This window comes from Asparagus officinalis, chromosome 4, assembly GCF_001876935.1.
Source record: "Asparagus officinalis chromosome 4, Aspof.V1, whole genome shotgun sequence".
Lineage (NCBI taxonomy): Eukaryota > Viridiplantae > Streptophyta > Magnoliopsida > Asparagales > Asparagaceae > Asparagus > Asparagus officinalis.
The window spans coordinates 69183050-69202295 of record NC_033797.1 but is presented as its reverse complement, the minus strand read 5'-3'; the positions used below and the strand labels follow the sequence as shown (position 1 = coordinate 69202295).

General features: G+C 39.0%; 4 protein-coding genes across 4 annotated transcripts; 2 read left to right on the top strand and 2 right to left on the bottom strand.

The window, feature by feature from the left end:
• Window positions 4464-5555, bottom strand: LOC109838886 (myb-related protein 315-like). The gene has a single exon (XM_020407315.1). The coding sequence runs from the start codon at window positions 5553-5555 to the stop codon at window positions 4464-4466; it is 1092 nt and encodes a 363-aa protein (XP_020262904.1).
• Window positions 8748-10989, top strand: LOC109838885. The gene is made up of 3 exons (XM_020407314.1): window positions 8748-8988; window positions 9429-10481; window positions 10613-10989. Exons 1-3 carry the CDS (start codon window positions 8748-8750, stop codon window positions 10987-10989), a joined length of 1671 nt encoding a protein of 556 aa, XP_020262903.1.
• On the bottom strand, window positions 15357-16457 carry LOC109838883. Its single transcript, XM_020407313.1, has one exon. The coding sequence runs from the start codon at window positions 16455-16457 to the stop codon at window positions 15357-15359; it is 1101 nt and encodes a 366-aa protein (XP_020262902.1).
• On the top strand, window positions 17327-18131 carry LOC109838882 (glutathione S-transferase T3-like). The gene is made up of 2 exons (XM_020407312.1): window positions 17327-17614; window positions 17694-18131. Exons 1-2 carry the CDS (start codon window positions 17327-17329, stop codon window positions 18129-18131), a joined length of 726 nt encoding a protein of 241 aa, XP_020262901.1.

The following is a 19246-nucleotide window of genomic DNA, read 5'->3' as shown; positions in this document are numbered from 1 at the left end:
AACTTGCCAATCCTCTTCAATAGGATGGCAGGTCCACAAAACTATCACGTTAACAGTTACCTCTGATAGTCCCTCAACTTGCCAATCCTCTTCAATAGGATGACAGGTCCACAAAACTATTACGTTAACAGTTACCTCTGATAGTCCTTCAACTTGCCAATCCTCTTCAATAGGATGGTAGGTCCATAAAACTATCACGTTAACAGTTACCTCTGATAGTCCCTCAACTTGCCAATCCTCTTCAATAGGATGACAGGTCCACAAAACTATAATATTAACAGTTACCTCTGATAGTCCATCAACTTGCCAATCTTCTTCAATAGGATGGCATGTCTAAAAAACTATCACGTTAACAGTTACCTCTGATAGTCAAACTCATCAGATAATGGCCTACCTGGTGATGTGAATCTATTCCGACTTTATGGATAGTGCCCCGCTAGGTGATGTGCCTTGTCTACCTCTTTTTATTCCCCTGCTAAGTCTTAATCAAGACTGGGGGTTGATTACTTGGAATCCACTGGATTAAGAGTAACGAATCTTTCACATCGTCGAGTTAACATTACACTTCTGACGATCATCATCCCCACAGAGTATGTATTCAGTTTGCATCACTCCCAATTTGTCACGTTAACAATACACCTCTGACAATCAACTTATCAATCCTTGACAATAGGATGATAAGTCCTCAGAATTGCTCAAATCGCAATCTTCCCCAGCAAGACACTAAGTCTTATACTATCGCTTCTGATGATAAACTCACCTAGCAAGTCTCCCCAGCGAGACGCTAATCCCCAAAATCTTGTGCAAGTCACAAGTACACCCCAAATTCTTGTCACGTTAACAATACACCTCTGACAAAACCCACTTATCAATCCTCGTCAATAGGATGATAAGTCCCCAAAGTTGCTCCAATCGCAACACATTCCTGTCAAGTTAACATTACACCTCTGACAATTAATTTATCAATCCTCTTCAACAGGATGATCAGTCCCCAAAGTTGCTCCAATCGCAACACATTCCTGTCAAGTTAACATTACATCTCTGACAATCAACTTATCAATCCTCTTCAACAGGATGATAAGTCCCCAAAGTTGCTCCAATCGCAACAAATTCTCGTCATGTTAACACTACACCTCTGACAATCAACTTATTAATCCTCTTCAACAGGATGATAAGTCCCCAAAGTTGTTCCAATCATAACAAATTCTCGTCATGTTAACACTACACCTCTGACAATCAACTTATCAATCCTCTTCAACAGGATGAGTCATGTTAACACTACACCTCTGACAATCAACTTATCAATCCTCTTCAACAGGATGATAAGTCCCCAAAATTACCCCGATCGCAAATTCTTCTTGTCACGTTAATATCACACCTCTGACAAAATCCACTTATCGACTCTCTTCAATAGAGCGATAGATCCACAAACCCGTCAAGTTAACACCACACCTCTGACGACCAAACCAGCTTATCGACTCTCTCCAATAGAGCGATAGGTCCATAAAATACTATTAGGTTAACATCACACCTCTAACAGTCAAACCCCCCAATGAACTTGTTAATTCTTTTTTAATAAGAATAGCAAGTTTTCATTATTAAATCCCCAGTGGATTAAAGATTTTCTGGAATTATCCTAATGATAGTGAAGAAAATTTCTAAATTTCACTCTAAGTGAAAAATCATGCCAAGTTAATACTACACCTCTGGCACTTCCATCTTTCTTTCAGTGTTTCAAGTAACACGGGAAGAAACAGCACCAAAAATCCATCCCTTGTACGCATGGAGGACTTTATCTCGATCCTTAATTAGAGATAAGTCTACGTCTAACACGCGTTGCCGGTTAATCTTTCACCGTGAAAAAGACATCAGGATTCATCCCTGGGGGAATTTATCTCGACCCCTAAACAGAGATAAGTCTGCATCTAACACATGTTGCCGGGTAGCCTATTCCTGCAATAATGGCAAAGTCTACGTCTTCAATATCGTAGCAGGTTGTTATTAATAACACCAGAATCCATGCCTTACACGCATGGGGGACTTTATCTCGATCCCTAATTAGAGATAAGTCTACGTCTAACACGCGTTGCCGGTTAATCTTTCACCGTGAAAAAAACACCAGGATTCATCCCTGGGGGACTTTATCTCGATCCCTAAATAGAGATAAGTCTACGCCTAACACGCGTTGCCGGTTAGTCTTTTCCCGTCAAAATGACAAAGTCCATGTATTCAAAATCATAGCATCAAGACTAAGAGAGTTCATTCTCTTAGCACAACGTTACATGTGGAACGGACCTAGATAATTCACGTGCTAGCCCGACTCAAACGGTAGTCGGTAAAGGCTTATCAAATCTGTTGATGGCTGAGGGTTTGCCAAAAATCCTATGAATGTTGGCGGGCCCATCAGCTGAATGGATGTGAGCCGTGGCGTGGCGTTTGAGAGTTTCTGCTCATGAGTGGCTTGTATCGTCGCAATAGTTTCTATTCGAAGCTCATCCTCTCATAGGTCCTGCGTGTCAAATCTCTTCAACCAAGATGCCTTTGAAGCGGGAGCAGAGGACAACTCCTTATGACAAGGAATCAACAGCTCCAGGATCAGAGTTGAGATCCAAAGTATTCCGAAAATTCGTCCCAGTCAACCGTGAATTTTCGAAAACTTTGGAGGGGTTTCTGTAGGCTGTCTAAAAATCACAATAGATAGCTTATCCCCCATCAAATACCGATGATGGAAGTTACAATCTGACGACTTCCAGAAGGCTATAATTTGAAGACTTTCACATAGATCACTGAAGGTTACAATCTGACAACCTTCACGACAACCAATGAGAGCTCTAGTTCAACAGCATTCACAATCAACATCGGGAGTTACAATCTGACGACTCTCATATTCTCAAGGAGCCAAGATGAAGATTATAAGACAATGATCTTTGCAACGCTATGACAAAAGAGATTACTTGTTGATAATCTCTCCAAAGCAAGACGCGGAACTCATCACCGCGCTCTAAGACCAAAACGCGGAGGTCCTCCCCGTGTATCAACACCAAAACACGGAGGTCCTCCCCGTGTGTCAACAGTAAAACGCTGGAGTTGGACCCGTGTCACAACATCAAAACGTGAGGGTCGAACCCACATTACAACATCAAAACGTTAGAGTCGGACCCGCGTTACAACATCAAAACGCTAGAGTCGGACCCGCGTTATAACATTAAAACACTGGGGTCGGACCCGTGTTTTTCAATGCCCAGCGAGTACCTAACTCCACGTCTCCATTCTAAAACGCGGAGTTAGGGTCCTGAACGCCGACGTGAGCGTTTGACTCGTTCAAACACGAGCTGAACGGTTGCAGGAACCGTTTTCCCTTCACGATTTGAGGGATTTCCGCCCCACTTAGGAGCGGATTAAGGGGGCGGTTACACCCCTTAATTCCTTATAAATATGGGTAAACTCAATGGAGTTCAGGCTGGCTTTTTGGATCTGAGACTTGGCAGCGAGGTTGGGGTTTCTTGGCTCGGATTGATCCTCTCTTCAGCAGCGAAGAGGAGATCTTTTGGCTTGGCAGCAAGGGAGAGATCGACGTTCATCCTCAGCAACGATCGACCACCGGAGCTTTCTTCTAGCCTTGGCTTATTAACCGATCTTCGTTTCAAATCAACTCTTTCACAGAGTTATTCTAAACTCATTCAGAGTTCTCAAACTTGCCACACAAGTTCTTCACAGTGTCGAATCGTGAGGAGAAGACATCATTCCAGTGAAGCAAAACGTCGGATCGTCAACGGAGAGCAAACTCGACGCAAGCATTCGAGGGAGGCACTCCATCGCTACCGTGAAGAACCTAGTTTTAAATAAAGGGGAGAATCAAATTCATTCTTCTCTCTTTTGTAATCGGAATCCAAATTGTAATCGATTTTGAGAGAATACAAGTCAATTTTTTCTTTCATTATTTCTTTTACATCAAATTTTCCACAAATAAAGGTGAACAAAGGTTGAAGAAGAACAGAGATAAGAGTTGAGGAAAAGAAAACTTCAGATTTCATTCATTCCTTTACTGATCATTACAACTCACTATTTATACAACTCAACAATTCAATCCTCTCTCAAAGAAACGTGCACTGTTTGTGCACGTGCACACAGTTTAACTGAAACAACAAAAACAGAAACATTTATACAGTTGCTGAGCTGGACACTTCATATAGGACCCTAGTAATTATAAGTGCTTGCAGATAGCTCCCTAGGCTTTACATATCAGACCAAAGCTTCCAAGTCTTCAGCTTCAGCTCCAGGTTCTCAGCTTCCAAAGCTCTCGACTCAATCGACGGGTTCCCATCCAAAATATTAGCTCCTGACAATTCCCTTCCCCTTAATTTGGACCTTGTCTCAAGGTCAAACGTAGGAAACCTTTAAAAAAAATCCCAATAAGATTCCCAATAAGATCCCAACTATTGATTGTTGTTGTACACATCATACTACGGTTGTGCTTGTGTCACAGGATTAATGTATGGAAAATCTGATGAACCTGTGAAATACACATCCTGTGCATTTTTATGAACAAGTCGGTCATCATAACTCTGAATCCCAGTCCTATTAACGTAATCATTCAGCGTCCTATTTCTTTGCTCCAGGAATTCAGGCTGGCATGAAGAATAAGCATGTGCAGGTATAGGTGCATGATCTAAATCATCAGACCCCCCAGCAAGCAAAGGACTTGTATTTTCTTGTATGGGAATCACTGCATTGCTGTTGTAGATGCCATATTGATGTCGTTCCTGTAGCGCAAGATAACTGAAGTTGTTAGAGTTTATCGACTGTGTTGGATTTGGATTTAGATTCTTCAGATGTTGTAATTGTCGGTTAAGGTTGATGAATTCTCCACGAAGAGCATTGTAGTTGATATTGTAGTCAACATTGGAGGTAGAACATTCTCTCTCGATATATGTGATTCGATATACTCCTTTTATCGAGTTCCAGTAGCTCCTTATTTCTATAGCGCTCCGACCAGGTAGTTGTTCGGTGATGGCAGACCACTTGTTTCCCAATGTATCATGCAAGCACCTGATGGTTTTGAGCTCCTCGTCAGTGAACGGTCCCTTCTTACGATTGGGGTGAAGATGAACCATCCACCGATTTTGACAGCTCCCGCCAAAACGTCGCAATCCAGTGTTCTTCCTCACGGCATTCCACTTTCCCTCTCCATACTTTTTGACATAATCTTCAAGAATCTTGTCCTCACTCGGAGTCCACGGCCAATGGCGTTTATAGTTGTCGTTACTATCGTCAGTGATTATTGGTCCCTTCTTAAGATTATGGCGAACATGGTTTGTCCACCGATCTCTACAGCTCTTGCCTTCATGCTGTAATTCCGTGTTGTTCTGCACCATATTCCAGCTTCCCTCTCCATTCTTTCTGACATAATCTTCAAGAACCTCATCCTCGCTCTCGGTCCACAGCCTCCGAAGGTTAGGACCAACGTCTTTACCATCATCCCTCTGACTCCACGGCTCTTCTGGAAGCTTACGGTCACCGTCGTTACTGTCGCCAACCATGTCTTTGCCAGTCATTGCGGATGGTATCGTTGATGATTTAGTTGTCATTGATCTTTTTTTTGCCTTTCTGGAGAACCATTGTTTTCCAATCTCCACCCATTTATTCTTGACTGCTTGGGACGAACCAATCTTGAAAATCTGACCACCAACTTTTTCCTCGAGCTCGGCCCTCGAGATCCTCTCAGGAGACACCGCTGAAAAAACCTGAGCCTCCGGCGATCCGTTCAAATCATACAACTTTGTCTTTTTAGTCTTCTTCTTCTTGCTTGAGATTGGCCATGGTGGGTTCTTGAGCTTTGGCTTTCTTTTGTTTGAGGATGGCCATGGCGGTTTCTTGAGCTTTGGCTTTCGGTGGAGACGAGAAGACTACGGCTTCTTCGTCTTCTTCTTCCTTTCATCAGATGTTGGAGATCGATGAAGACGTGAAGATTGCGGCTTCTTCGTCTTCTTCTTCCGTGCAGCAGATGTTGGAGAGAGATCAGCATCTTCTTTAGGCGATCGATTCCGGTTCCTCCACGAATGCCTCAAAGACCCCTACAGGTTCTTGGTGGATCTCAACGGCTCACTGAGGCATTTCGTCGAACACCTTTGTTGGGTTTTCTTGGAAGAAGAAATCTGAGTTGAATTTGGAGAGACTGGGAAAGATTGGAGATGGGTTTCACGGGAAGAGACTAGGAAAGATTAGAGAACACCAGTGAAATCAAACTTCCTCTAAGATTGATGGTCATGTTCATTGACTTGATCCCTAACGCCTGATCCCATAATTCCACGGTCGCTTCTTGATTCTGAGCTCAAGATTCGCCGATCGTTCTTCATCCCAGCACCCAAGATTCCTTGGCCCAGATTCTTGGTGCCTAGCCCCAATATTCCCCGATCACTTCTTAGCTCCGAGGTAAAGACCCTTCGTTCATCTCTTGCTCCTGACCCTGTGACTCCTTAGCCCTGATCCTTGGAATTCCTGAGTTCTTGGAGAAGTTTTGCATTCTCTTCCAGCTGAGAAGATATCCTACTCATTCTTGTCGTCCATTGTTGATCGAATAAGCTCGGCTCTGGTACCAATTGTTAGGTACCTATGCTTGTTAGGTACCTAAGCAACTTGGGGAACCTACCCTTAAAAGCTAGCTGTTAAGGGGGAAGAATCAAGCCACTTAAATACCCTATCAAGCACCCTATATTACTCGATGTGGGACTTAGGCATCCCATACTACCCAAGTCCCTATCATAGCACCGTCCCTGAAAGCCGACGTCTCGATGGCTGCACTCTATGACGCTTCACTCGGCGGTGCTTTACTCGGCCTTTTCCGGTCAGCCCCTCCGCCGGTCAGCCTCTCCACAGGTAGTCCTTTTCGTAACGCTGACAACCAGCTCTGATACCAATTGTGAGGATCTGAATTCTCTGGTAGCTCTCTTCGCACCATTTGTGGCCATGATTGAAGCTGGAAAGAAAATTGAGAAGAGTTTGTATAGGAGAGAATTGAGGGAGAAGGTGAATAGAGGTTGAAGAAGAACAGAGATAAGAGTTAAGGAAAAGAAAACTTCAGATTTCATTCATTCCTTTACTGATCATTACAACTCACTATTTATACAACTCAACAATTCAATCCTCTCTCAAAGAAACGTGCACTGTTTGTGCACGTGCACACAGTTTAACTAAAACAACAAAAACAGAAACAGTTATACAAATGCTGAGCTGGACACTTCACCCTAGTAATTATAAGTGCTTGCAGATAGCACCCTAGGCTTTACATATCAGACCAAAGCTTCCAAGTCTTCAACTTTAGCTCCAGGTTCTCAGCTTCCAAAGCTCTCGACTCAATCGATGGGTTCCCATCCAAAATATCAGCTCCTGACGTTTTCCCTTTTTTAATCTTTTGTTCGCTGGCCATGGCCACAGTTTGACGGCAAATAAAGAAAAAAAATTATAGATCTATTCTGACCCATGATGAAATTTCATGGCCATAGCCGCAGAACTTGCAAATTGTTGAATAAATTTTTTTAATCCGAAAAAAACTTTAATTCTAGATCAAAATTCATGCACAAACTGAGCTCTGATACAACTGTTAGATAATTTAACGATCTAGGCATGAATAGTTAAACCAGAAAAATAGATCTAAATTACCGTTCACCGACGAAAAATAATGGAAGTCTTCTCCTCTCTCCTCCAGTAGCCAGCGATGGGAATTTGGTCTCTTTTCTGCGTACGGTTGAGAGGAGTGACTCCCACTCTTAAATAGATATTTGTGATTAACCCTACCCGTCATGGTTTAATCACAACCGTGGGATTACACTCTGGTTGATCCTATCCTTTAGATATTCAAGATAACCACCCAACTTGATAAACATGAAACTGTCTAACTAGACCATGTGGATAGCATCCGGATTCTAATTTGAATCGATGACAACTTTAAATCAAACCAAAAAACGAGTAGGTTGGGCCATATGGGTTCGTTGGATTAATCGAACCCAACAAATCTTTCCTCCAAATTTTCAGTTCCCCAGTTTTTCTTAGGATATAACATGTCCTAATTCATTTCATATCCATTTTCTACGTTTCCCCCAATTTCTTATAAAAATTAGAGACACTTCCGCAATGTCTTTCTCTATTAATATTTCAGTACCATTTTCTTCCACAAAGGAAATCAAATTAGATATTCTCTTGCCATTAGGTATATGATGAAAATAAGCACTATTACTGTCTCCTTTTTTAAGCCAGAGAGTTTTTAGATCTTTATTTCCATAAAGTTTACTGTGGCGAAAGAATATTATTCAACTGATTACATAACTCATATCTTTTAGTTTTCTGTCACAATTTTATTCAAATCTCAATTTTCCTCCAAGACATTAATTTCTAAAATCTCCTCTAGAATACTCTTTTTTATGATACTATGAAAATTTATTGAGGCACAATGTTTCATCTTTTTTCTCAAAAAGCTCAGCTTTGCAATAATATTTCTTGCAGCAGAAAAACACATAGGAGCCTCATTCCACCATTTATGAACATTTTGATCAAAATTATCATGTTGCATCTAAAATTTCTCAAATCTAAAAATCTTTCTCCTAGAAATATCATATTTGATTTCTAAACACACACAAACATGATCTACAAGAGTGCTAGCATAAACAAAAATTTGTAACTCGAGGAGCAGTCCGTGGTGCAAGTTAGCGGGCGATCTAGATGTTGCTAACTTGCACACCTGCTGAGATCAAATGGTGAGGAAAAAGAGAAATAATGGGAAAAAGATCCTTAGCATTGGTCTTAGAGCTGCAAATCCAAATTTAGCTACTCCTGGTGATCATTTTGATACCGATTTTGTTGAAGATGATGAAGAATCTCCCTCTAGTATAATGGGTTCAACTGGACCTAAGGGAGAAAGGAAGAAGAAGATAATGGCGGATATTCTTGAATCTACTACTTCTCTGGGATCTCAGATGATGGATCCTCATTTCGGTAAATCTCCTATCTCTAGTAGATCTAATAGGGTTTCTTGGGCCGATGAAGTTGATTTGGGGAAAGAGTCTTCTCTCTCTCGATCTCAGTAATCCAGTTCATCGAAAGAAGTAAAATTCTTAGCCCATTGATTTCTGCTTCGAATCCAGTTTGCTCCATTGTTTTCTGCTTCGATCCGATTCTTCTGCAAAACTTGATATTATTCCATTGATTTTTGCTCTGCAAAGCCTGATTCAGTTACTGTCAATTTGGATCAAAGTACAAATCTTAATACAGATAATTTGATCTGATTCTCTACCTCTCGGTCTGAAATGTTAAGAAAAGTTGGTGTGAGTCTCTTTTCAGATAATAGGAAACAGGGTGCCTGGATTAGTTTGAGCTACAATTCCTCGCTGGAACTGATACAGTCATTTTTGATGATGATGATGAATGGAATGCAGGGGCTTCTATCTGGAAATTCTCTCTTGTTGGTCAAGTTCTGGGTATAAATGTAAGATTTAAAGCAATGGAAAGTTTTGTTAAAAAAGTCTGGTCACATCTTGCAAATCCAGAAATCTGTCTTCTTAAACCAGGGGTGTTTCTCTTTAATTTCAATAGTAAAGATGAAATGAATGAAATACTTATGAGTGGACCTTGGTTTTTTGGCTCAAGACATTTCTTATTAAAAGCATGGTCTATGGGGGATGATTTTGAAAAAGCTGATGAACACATCTACCCGATGTGGATCCAGTTCCCTGCATTAAAACTGAATCTGTGGAATGAAAAGGGGATAAGAAAAATTGCTAGTCTTATTGGTCACCCTATTGCTACTGATAAGCTTACTGCAAATAGGAAAAGGTTAGCTTATGCAAGAGTTTTGGTTCAGGTAACACTGCCTTCCTCACTGCCTGACCAAGTGGTTATAAAAGGCCCAAATGGGTGTTCTTATACACAGAGGGTTATCTATGAACTAAAACCAAGGTGGTGTGATCATTGTAAGAAAGTGGGCCATGACAATCAACACTGTAAAAGGAAGCCTATGAAACCAAGGTGGTGTGATCATTGTAAGAAAGTGGGCCATGACAATCAACACTGTAAAAGGAAGCCTATGGTGCAAAGATGGATACCCAAACAAGCTCAAGATGGTATTTCTGGTAAACAGGAGGCTCAGATTGATCAGACAGTCCAGGAGCAAAATGCAAAAAGTGTTATAGATGTGGAAATCTCACCTACAGAAAATAGGAAAGGAAAAGAGGTACTGCAGGAGATTAATCAGACCACAGGGAAAGATTTTGGTATTTGCCAGGAAGGTGTAAATTCAATTATATCTGGAGAGCACTATTCCGTGCATGTTGTGCATGCTGGACAAAATACTAGTAGGAAATCTACACAAAATGAAGCCTCAAGAATACAAATGCAAAATCAAGAGAGGAAGAATTCCATGATTATGAATCCTTTTTCTCTGTTGAACAGTGAAATAAATGACTTTGACCACTTTACAATTGATAGAGGGGGTAAGACAACATGAATTTTTCTTTTTGGAATGTTAGGGGTTTGAATAAGTCCCCTAAACAACTTTTGGTAAAGAATCACCTTATACAATATCACCTTTCTTTCTTTTCTCTTCTTGAAACAAAAATAAGAGATACTAAAGTGCCTGAGGCTGCTAATAGGATAGCAAAGAATTGGAGCTGGTTTTCAAATGCTACTTGCTCTGCAAAAGCTAGAATCCTCATTTTGTGGGATCCTGATGTCCTAGACATTCAAGTTCTGTTTTCTTCTCCCCAGCAAATTACCTGCTCTGTAAATTCAAAGGATGGTAATTTCAGTAGCATACTATCTGCAGTATATGGTTTAAATCATCAAGAAACTAGGAAAAACCTGTGGATGGAATTAGCTCAGATCAAGCAAACAATTGGAAATGAAGCATGGCTACTTTGTGGAGACTTCAATGTTATGATTAGTAATGAGGAAAAACTGGGGGGTATCATGTTAACTGAAAATGATACAAGGGATTTTTGAAGTTCATTGAAGACTGTCAGTTATCACATCTCAAAACTATTGGCTGTTTTTATACATGGAACAACAAACAAGACTCAGATTCCAGAGTGTGGTGCAGGCTGGACAGAGCTTTAGTAAATGATCTCTGGATTAACAAATACAATGCAAGTCATGTTGAGTACATGCTTCCAAGTTTCTCAGATCATTCACCTGCTATTATTTCATATATGAAGATAAAATACAGGGGAAAAACCCTTTTAAATTCTTCAAAATGTGGACAAAACATGCTGATTTTCTTCCTATAGTATCAGCTGTTTGGGGGAATTCTGTGAGAGGTTGTAAAATTTTCTCTGTGTATTCGAAGTTGAAGAAACTGAAGGAATCTCTAAAAGGTTTAAATAAAAGACATTTTAGCAATATAAGTGAACAGGTCCTGAGAGCAAAAGCTGAAGTGGATGAAGTCCAAATGAAGCTGCAATCTGATCCCTTAAATTCTATGCTCATCAGGCAAGAAAAGTGCTGCATTTCAAAATACAGTAAACTCTTTGCTTGTGAGTTATCTTTTTATCAGCAAAAGACAAGGATAAATTGGAGTATACAAGGTGACAAGAATACAAGTTTTTTCCACTCTATCATTAAATCCAACAGACAACAAAACAGGGTATTAACACTATATAATAGTGATGGGGGGAAAATCTCTGATGGGGAGGAAATTGTTAATGAGTTTATCTCTTTTTACAAGAGTCTTATGGGCACTGCCAAGCACACTTCAACTGCTGATGCAAATATTATTAGCAGTGGACCATGTCTGATGGAAAATCAAAGGAGAGATCTCTCTATGCCAGTCACTGATGAAGAGATTAAAGCTGCTGTTTTCTCTATACCAGATAATAAAGCCCCAGGTCCAGATGGATATAGTGCCTCCTTCTATAAAGCAGCATGGCCTGTTATTGGAGATGAGGTTATAGCTGCTATCAGGGAATTCTTTAGATCAGGGAAGCTGCTGGGTGCTGTGAATTCAACTTACATTGCCTTGATTCCTAAGGTACAATGCCCTAAAACCCCAGCTGATTTCAGACCAATCTCTTGTTGCAATTGCCTTTATAAATTCATATCAAAAATTTTAGCAAATAGAATTCAAACTGTGATGGGGTTTATCATCAATGAGGCTCAGTGTGCTTTTGTAAAAGGGAGACAAATCTCAAGTAATATCTTGTTAGCACATGAACTTGTCAAGAACTACGGCAGGAAAAATCTTTCACCCAGGGTAATGATAAATATTGACATAAGAAAAGCCTTCGACACTATCAGTTGGGATTTTCTGTATGCTATGTTAAGAGGCCTGGGGTTTCCTGAAATCTTTACAAGCTGGATCATGTCATGTATCACTTCCCCCAAATACTCCATCTCCCTAAATGGCTCATTGCATGGATACTTCAATGGAGAAAGAGGCCTAAGGCAAGGGGACCCCCTCTCCCCCTATCTCTTCATTATTGATCTTGAATATCTGTCCAGGAGTTTTGAACTTCTAAGATATGACAAACAGTTTAAATACCACCCTAAATGTAGAAAGTTCAAAATCTCACACTTAGTTTTTGCCGATGACCTCCTCCTTTTCCGTAAGGGTGATTTATATTCTGTACAAAAAATCTACAAATGTGTCAAAGACTTTGGGGATATATCTGGATTGGAGGCAAATCCTTTGAAGTGTTCAATCTTCTATGGTGGGGTTCAAGAATCAGATAAGAATGCTATTTCAAGAAGCTTGGGGTTCCCTGAGGGTACCTTGCCCATTAAATATCTTGGTATGCCACTCATATGCAAGCGGATGTCTTACCAGGACTGTAATCCTTTGTTCATGAAAATAACAAACCAGTTTCAAACATGGATGAAGAGCAAAAATCTATCATATGCCGGTAGATTACAAATCATAAAGAGTGTAATTCTGGGAGTGCAAATATTCTGGACCTCTAGCTATATCCTTCCAGCAAAAGTCCTTCATAAAATAGATGAACTATGTAGAAACTTTCTCTGGGGCAAGGTTCCTCTTGTTGCTTGGAGCAATGTATCTACTGGTAAAATCAATGGAGGCTTGGGGTTTTTTTCTGCTACCCTATGGAATAAAGCAACTGCACTGAGAACTCTTTGGTATATTTACATCAACAAGGAGTCATTATGGATAAAATGGGTTCATGGCACTTATCTTAAGGATAATAATATCTGGCATGTTAAGAGTAAAGCAGGTGACTCTTGGCTATGGAAGCAATTAATCAAGTCTAGAGACTATGCTGTGAACTTGCTGGGTGGAGTTGAGAACTTGAAGAATCTAATTAGCTCTTGCTATGTAAACTCCAAAGTCCACCTCTCTGCTCTGTATAATGCTCTAAAACCAGGTTCAAAGGTAGACTGGCATGATACTGTCTGGGAGAAGTTAAACTATCCCAAGCATTCTTTCATAATGTGGCTGGCCATTCAAGATAAACTCCTTACACAGGATAGATTACACAAGAGGGGGATCATCCAATCAAATCAGTGTTTGTTGTGTGAAGGTGCAGTAGTTGAGAGCAGGAATCACTTATTTTTTGACTGCAACTTCTCAAATTGTGTGTGGAATGGTATTATGGAGTGGCTTAAATTCAAGTGGAAATCAGCGGATTGGCGTATGCTCATGAACTGGTATACTTCCAGGTTAAGGGGAAAAGGAAGCAAACAGAGAATTAAAAGACTAGCTCTCACGGCTACAATCTACAACATTTGGAGGGAAAGGAATGCTAGGATCTTCAAGGAGGAATTCAGAAGTACAGAACAGCTGATCAAAGCCATAAAAGTTGATACTTGGACCATCTCACTTAATAGCTCATTGCCTGATGAAGCTTATAATTGGCTCTTGTAACAGTATCAGGCAAATCAGTTTTGATACTTTAGTTCCACTGTTTTTCTATTTTCTATTTTAGAATGTTCAGTTTGATACCTCAATGTATTTGAGAGTCTTGATGTACAAAACGTTTACACTTTGGTGAGTGAAATAAAATTTTTCATTGACCAAAAAAAAAGAGTGCTAGCATAACCATGCTGTGAAAAGAGAGGAATTTTATTTTCCCATAAATTGAACATAAATCTGTCTAATCTTGCAAATGAAGGAGAATCTCTTTTGCTTGACCAAATATATTTTATCCCCCTCGTAGATATGTTAGGAAGCTCTAAATCATTGATAGCTTTCCTAAGCTCCTCCTAATTTTTTGTATTGTAAGCCTTTTCCTTTCTTTCAGCATTTAGGTTAGTAACATTGTAGTCACCAACTATAACCCATGCACAGGCTAAAGAAATTTCAATATCTCTCAATTCTTGCTAAAGGATTTGTCTGTCATTATGAACATGAGGTCCATAAACGAATATTCAAGCCCATTAAAAATTGCCAACTTTTGTTTTTCAAAATCACAATCAAAGCATACTGATCTGCTATTTCTCTAAGTTTACTCTATTTATTATCAAACCATCCAATCAACATACCCCTTGCCCCTTGCAGACCACAAGTAGGAAGACAAACTCATTCAGTATATAATTGTCCTCTAATTTTTCTCAAAACTGAATCTGATACTCTATCCAATTTAATTTCTTGGAAACGCATAAGATCAAATTCTATTCATCACATGGAAATCTTTTACCCCATATTTTTTTTCCAATCGTCTTCTAGACCTCTCACATTCCAGGACCAAACACACACTCTAATCACACAGAAGTGCGCATAACAGCTTCACTTAGGGCATCTCCAACCCTTTGCCTCAAAATGGTGCAAAAGTCACATCTAACAGTAATTCATCTCCAACCCATTGCACCATTTTTTGCACCAAAAAGGAATATTCTTAGTATCTTTCTTTTTATCTACTTTTATATGATTATTTTTTATTCCCTATATTTTTAACTATTTCAACAATTAACCTCACATATCAAATTTTATTTTTTCACATATTTTCCAAACAAAATGATTTATTATTTAAAAAATTAAACTAATAAAACAATAAAATATTATATACCTATTATTAATATTGCCAAAATATTACATTCAAGAACACAACAGAAAATAAAATGTAAGAAAATAATTAAACATTAACAACAATGTAAAAATTACAAATTTAGTATGCTCTTAACTATCTGAATTAGTGTATTCCTCCCATAGATGATCTATCAATGCATTACGAAGCGCAATATGGGCATCTTTATCCTTGATTTTTCCGTAACGTGCAATAAATTGAGTAAATCTTGTAGTTTCATCTGCTACCATATTAACTTCTGGTGTTGGTGCTTCCCTCACTTCTTGAATTGGTGCATAAAGATCACGTTCATCCTCGATTATCATATTGTGCATAATAATGCATGCAGTCATTATGTCATGTAATACATGTTTTTTTCCAAAAACGTGCTGATCCTGCCACGATTGCAAATCGTGATTGGAGAACTCCGAACGCACGTTCTACATCTTTTCTACATGCTTCCTGTTTCATGGCAAAATATTTTTTCTTCCTACCTTGTGGCTGTTGGATTGTTTGTACAATAGTAGCCCATTTCGGATATATACCATCAGCTAAATAATAACCCATATTATACTCTTTTCCTTGAATAACATAGTGAGCGGGAGGAGCAATACCTTGAGCTAGGTTAGAGAAAAGATTAGATGACTCCAGCACATTGATATCATTATTGATGCCTGGCATACCAAAATATGCGTGCCATATCCAAAGATCATAATCTGCCACAGCTTCGAGGATAATAGTTGGTGACCCACTACGTCCTGTGTATTGCCCAGACCATGCTGTTGGACAATTTTTCCATTTCCAATGCATACAATCAAGACTTCCTAACATTCCTGGAAAACCACGTTTTTTTCCAATATAGAGTAGCCTAGCAATATCGTTAGCGTTAGGTGTTCGTAGATACCGCTCTGCGAATATTTCCACCATAGCACGACAAAATTTTGTCATACTTTCAATTGCTGTTGACTCACCTATTTTAACGTATTCGTCCGTAGCATCAGCTGGTAGACCGTATGCCAACATGCGAAAAACAGCTGTTACTTTCTGTAACGGTGATAATCCCATTCTACCAAGTCCATCACTTCGTTGTTGGAAGTAATAGTCATGATCTTTCACTGCATCAACAATACGAAGGAACAAACTTCTTGACATCCGATATCGACGACGAAACATATCTTCTCCAAAACGTGGATTATCGGCAAAGTAATCTATGACCAAATTCTGATGCGCATTTTCTCGATCGCGGTTGATCACTGCATGACCGGGAATCGAGCCACCATGGATCGGTTGGTAGTTGTGTTGACGTAAATTGTTAACGAGGATCATGTTGTTGTTGATGTACTCACAAATTACTTCTTCGGTTTCATCAATCTCTGCAATGATATTGGACAGAAAATTATCATCATCCGAAGATGAAGATGATGATAAGTATGATGGACCTCCAACATCGAAATTCATTTTTGAAGTAAGAAAAGAATGACTGAAGTATGCAGAAATGGAGAATAATAATTTTAACACAACAATGAGTAATTGTGTGGATGTACCTAATCTAGTATGCTATTTATAAAACTTTGCTTAGCTGTATACATTGAACAATGTGTAAAGTTGAGCTGATTTTAGGAAATGCTTTCTAGCTGTTATCAATTTGTCACAAAATTCAAATTTGCTTTTAGCTGTATACGTTGGATAATGTGTAAAGCTGACCTGATTTCAAAAATTGATTCCCACTCGTACAAAGCTTTCACACAATTCAAGGAGAGCTGAGCTGTGTATACGTTGGACAATGTGTAAAGCTGACCTGATTTCAAAAATTGATTCCCACTCGTACAAAGCTTTCACACAATTCAAGGAGAGCTGAGCTGTGTATACGTTGGACAATGTGTAAAGCTGATCTGATTTCAAAAATTGATTCCGACTCGTACAAAGCTTTCACACAATTCAAGGAGAGCTGAGCTGTGTATACGTTGGACAATGTGTAAAGCTGACCTGATTTCAAAAATTGATTCCCACTCGTACAAAGCTTTCACACAATTCAAGGAGAGCTGAGCTGTGTATACGTTGGACAATGTGTAAAGCTAACCTGATTTTAAAAATTGATTCCCACCGATAACGTTGGATAATGTGTAAAGCTGATCAGTTTGTACAAAATGATTCAATTTCAAATGTTGACCACCGACAAATTCAAATTCAAATTCAAATTCAAACAAAAAAAAAACAAATTTGGATTGGCTATAAATAACATGCACGAATTCTACTTCAAACCACCCAATTCGAAGTATTCCTTCAAAGTATTTCTGATCTCCAAACCAATCGCTTTTTACAAAAAAATGTCTGTTCGATCAACTGGATACATGGTTACTGAAGATGTGCTCCTTTGTCAAGTATTCTTGGATATTTCTCAAGACCCTATTATCGGTAGAATCCAGTCTCGAGATGCATTTTGGTCTCGTGTGGAGGACAAATACAATGAACTTCGAGATCAGCATTTTGAGATGCGTACGAGCCGATCAATTCGTTCTCGAATGGAAATCATAAGTAATGAAGTAAGGAAATTGAATGCGTGCTTGAGACAAGTAGAGAATCTGAATCCAAGTGGTGCTTCAGATGAAGATATTGTAAGTATTCTATTAATTATCGTTTGAATTTTATTATTATTGTTGAAATACATAACTTGATGTTCACTATAATTTGCAGTTAGTTCGAGCAAAGATGTTATTTATGCAAGAACCAAAGTACAAAAAAGGTTTCAAATTTGATCATGTCTGGAATATGGTTAAAAATTTCGAAAAATTCAAAGATGATGTCCCCACAGCAAGACAAGTTGGTCGAAGACAATCCCAAAGTGTGAACTTCGACTCGTCACAATCAGATAATCCCACTCCGGAATCTCCTATATCAACATCTCCTGGACTGTCATCATTTACTCCATCTGAACGACCTATTGGGGTAAAAAAAGCTAAATTGAAAAGGAAAAATGATGATCATGAGTCAAGTGTAGTGGACTCCATCGAGACCTCCAGCAACCGACTTATAGACAGGTTAGACAAGGCGAGCTTGGACAGACAAGTAGCGTTTGATATCGAACGAGAAAAGATAGCCATAAAAAAGATAGAGATGAATGGAAAATTATAATGAAAGATTTGAATTCCATTGCTGATCCAAACGTGCGTGAGTACGTTCGAGCTCAACAGATTAAAATAATACAAAAAAGAAATCAACAAGAACAAGGGTCTGCTTCTAATTTTGGCAATTATTTCCTTAATATCTAGATTTTAATATTATAATTAATAATAATGTCTTTTAAATTTTAGCATTATTTTTAATTTTAAAAAATAATTTATTTTGTCCAAATTATACAATTGGGGTAAAATTATAAAATTTAAATATTATTGGGATTGTTTTATACATTTAATAAAACAATTGGTGTCAAATTGTAAATACATAAAAGTATGAGGTTAAACAAAAAAAAAAATAATTGAACAGTAATGCGGTGATGAACAGTGCGATGCCAAATATGGCGTTGCGCTGTTCATCACCGCTAAAATAGCGCGACAAATGCCGCTGGGTTGGAGAAGAATCGGAGCGGCAAAATGACGTTTTGCCTCAAAATGACGCGGGGTTGGAGATGGTCTTAGAAGCTCTATCTTTCTCTATTCATCTCATATGTGCAATAGGATCAAAATTATCAGATGCTTTTAAACAACAAAGCATATTGGGCCTGCTAAATGACTAATTTGATTATCATCTAAACAATAAAAAAGAATAGGAACAAAAGAAGAGCCAAGAGAAGCGGTCATACGACCATCTTTAGAGGAAGATGTTGAAGCAACAGCTGATCCAGAATCTGTCTTTGCAACCCTTGTAGACGCTCTATACATAGATGAAAGTGAATGAGTTCCCACCAATCTGGAGCTTCTCCTCACCATAGAAATTTGTTGTCCAGCTTTTGGGACACCTTCCACCTTGTTATTTTCGGTATTGCCGGATTATGTTTCCCATCGTTTTTTCATAGTTGAACACCCATATGAAAGATCAGTAGTACAATCTTCTTCCACATTTTCAACTTCCTTATTCACAGCGCACACAGTTTCAGAATCACTATGAATTTCAGAAGAGTTTCACATATCTTGATGTTCCACTTCATCTTTCCTATTTTACTGTCTTCTTCCTTATCACCAGTATCCTCCACCGTTTTAGAATCAACATGAAACTCGTTCCAAGTAGGATTCTTCCCTTCAAGAGGCAAT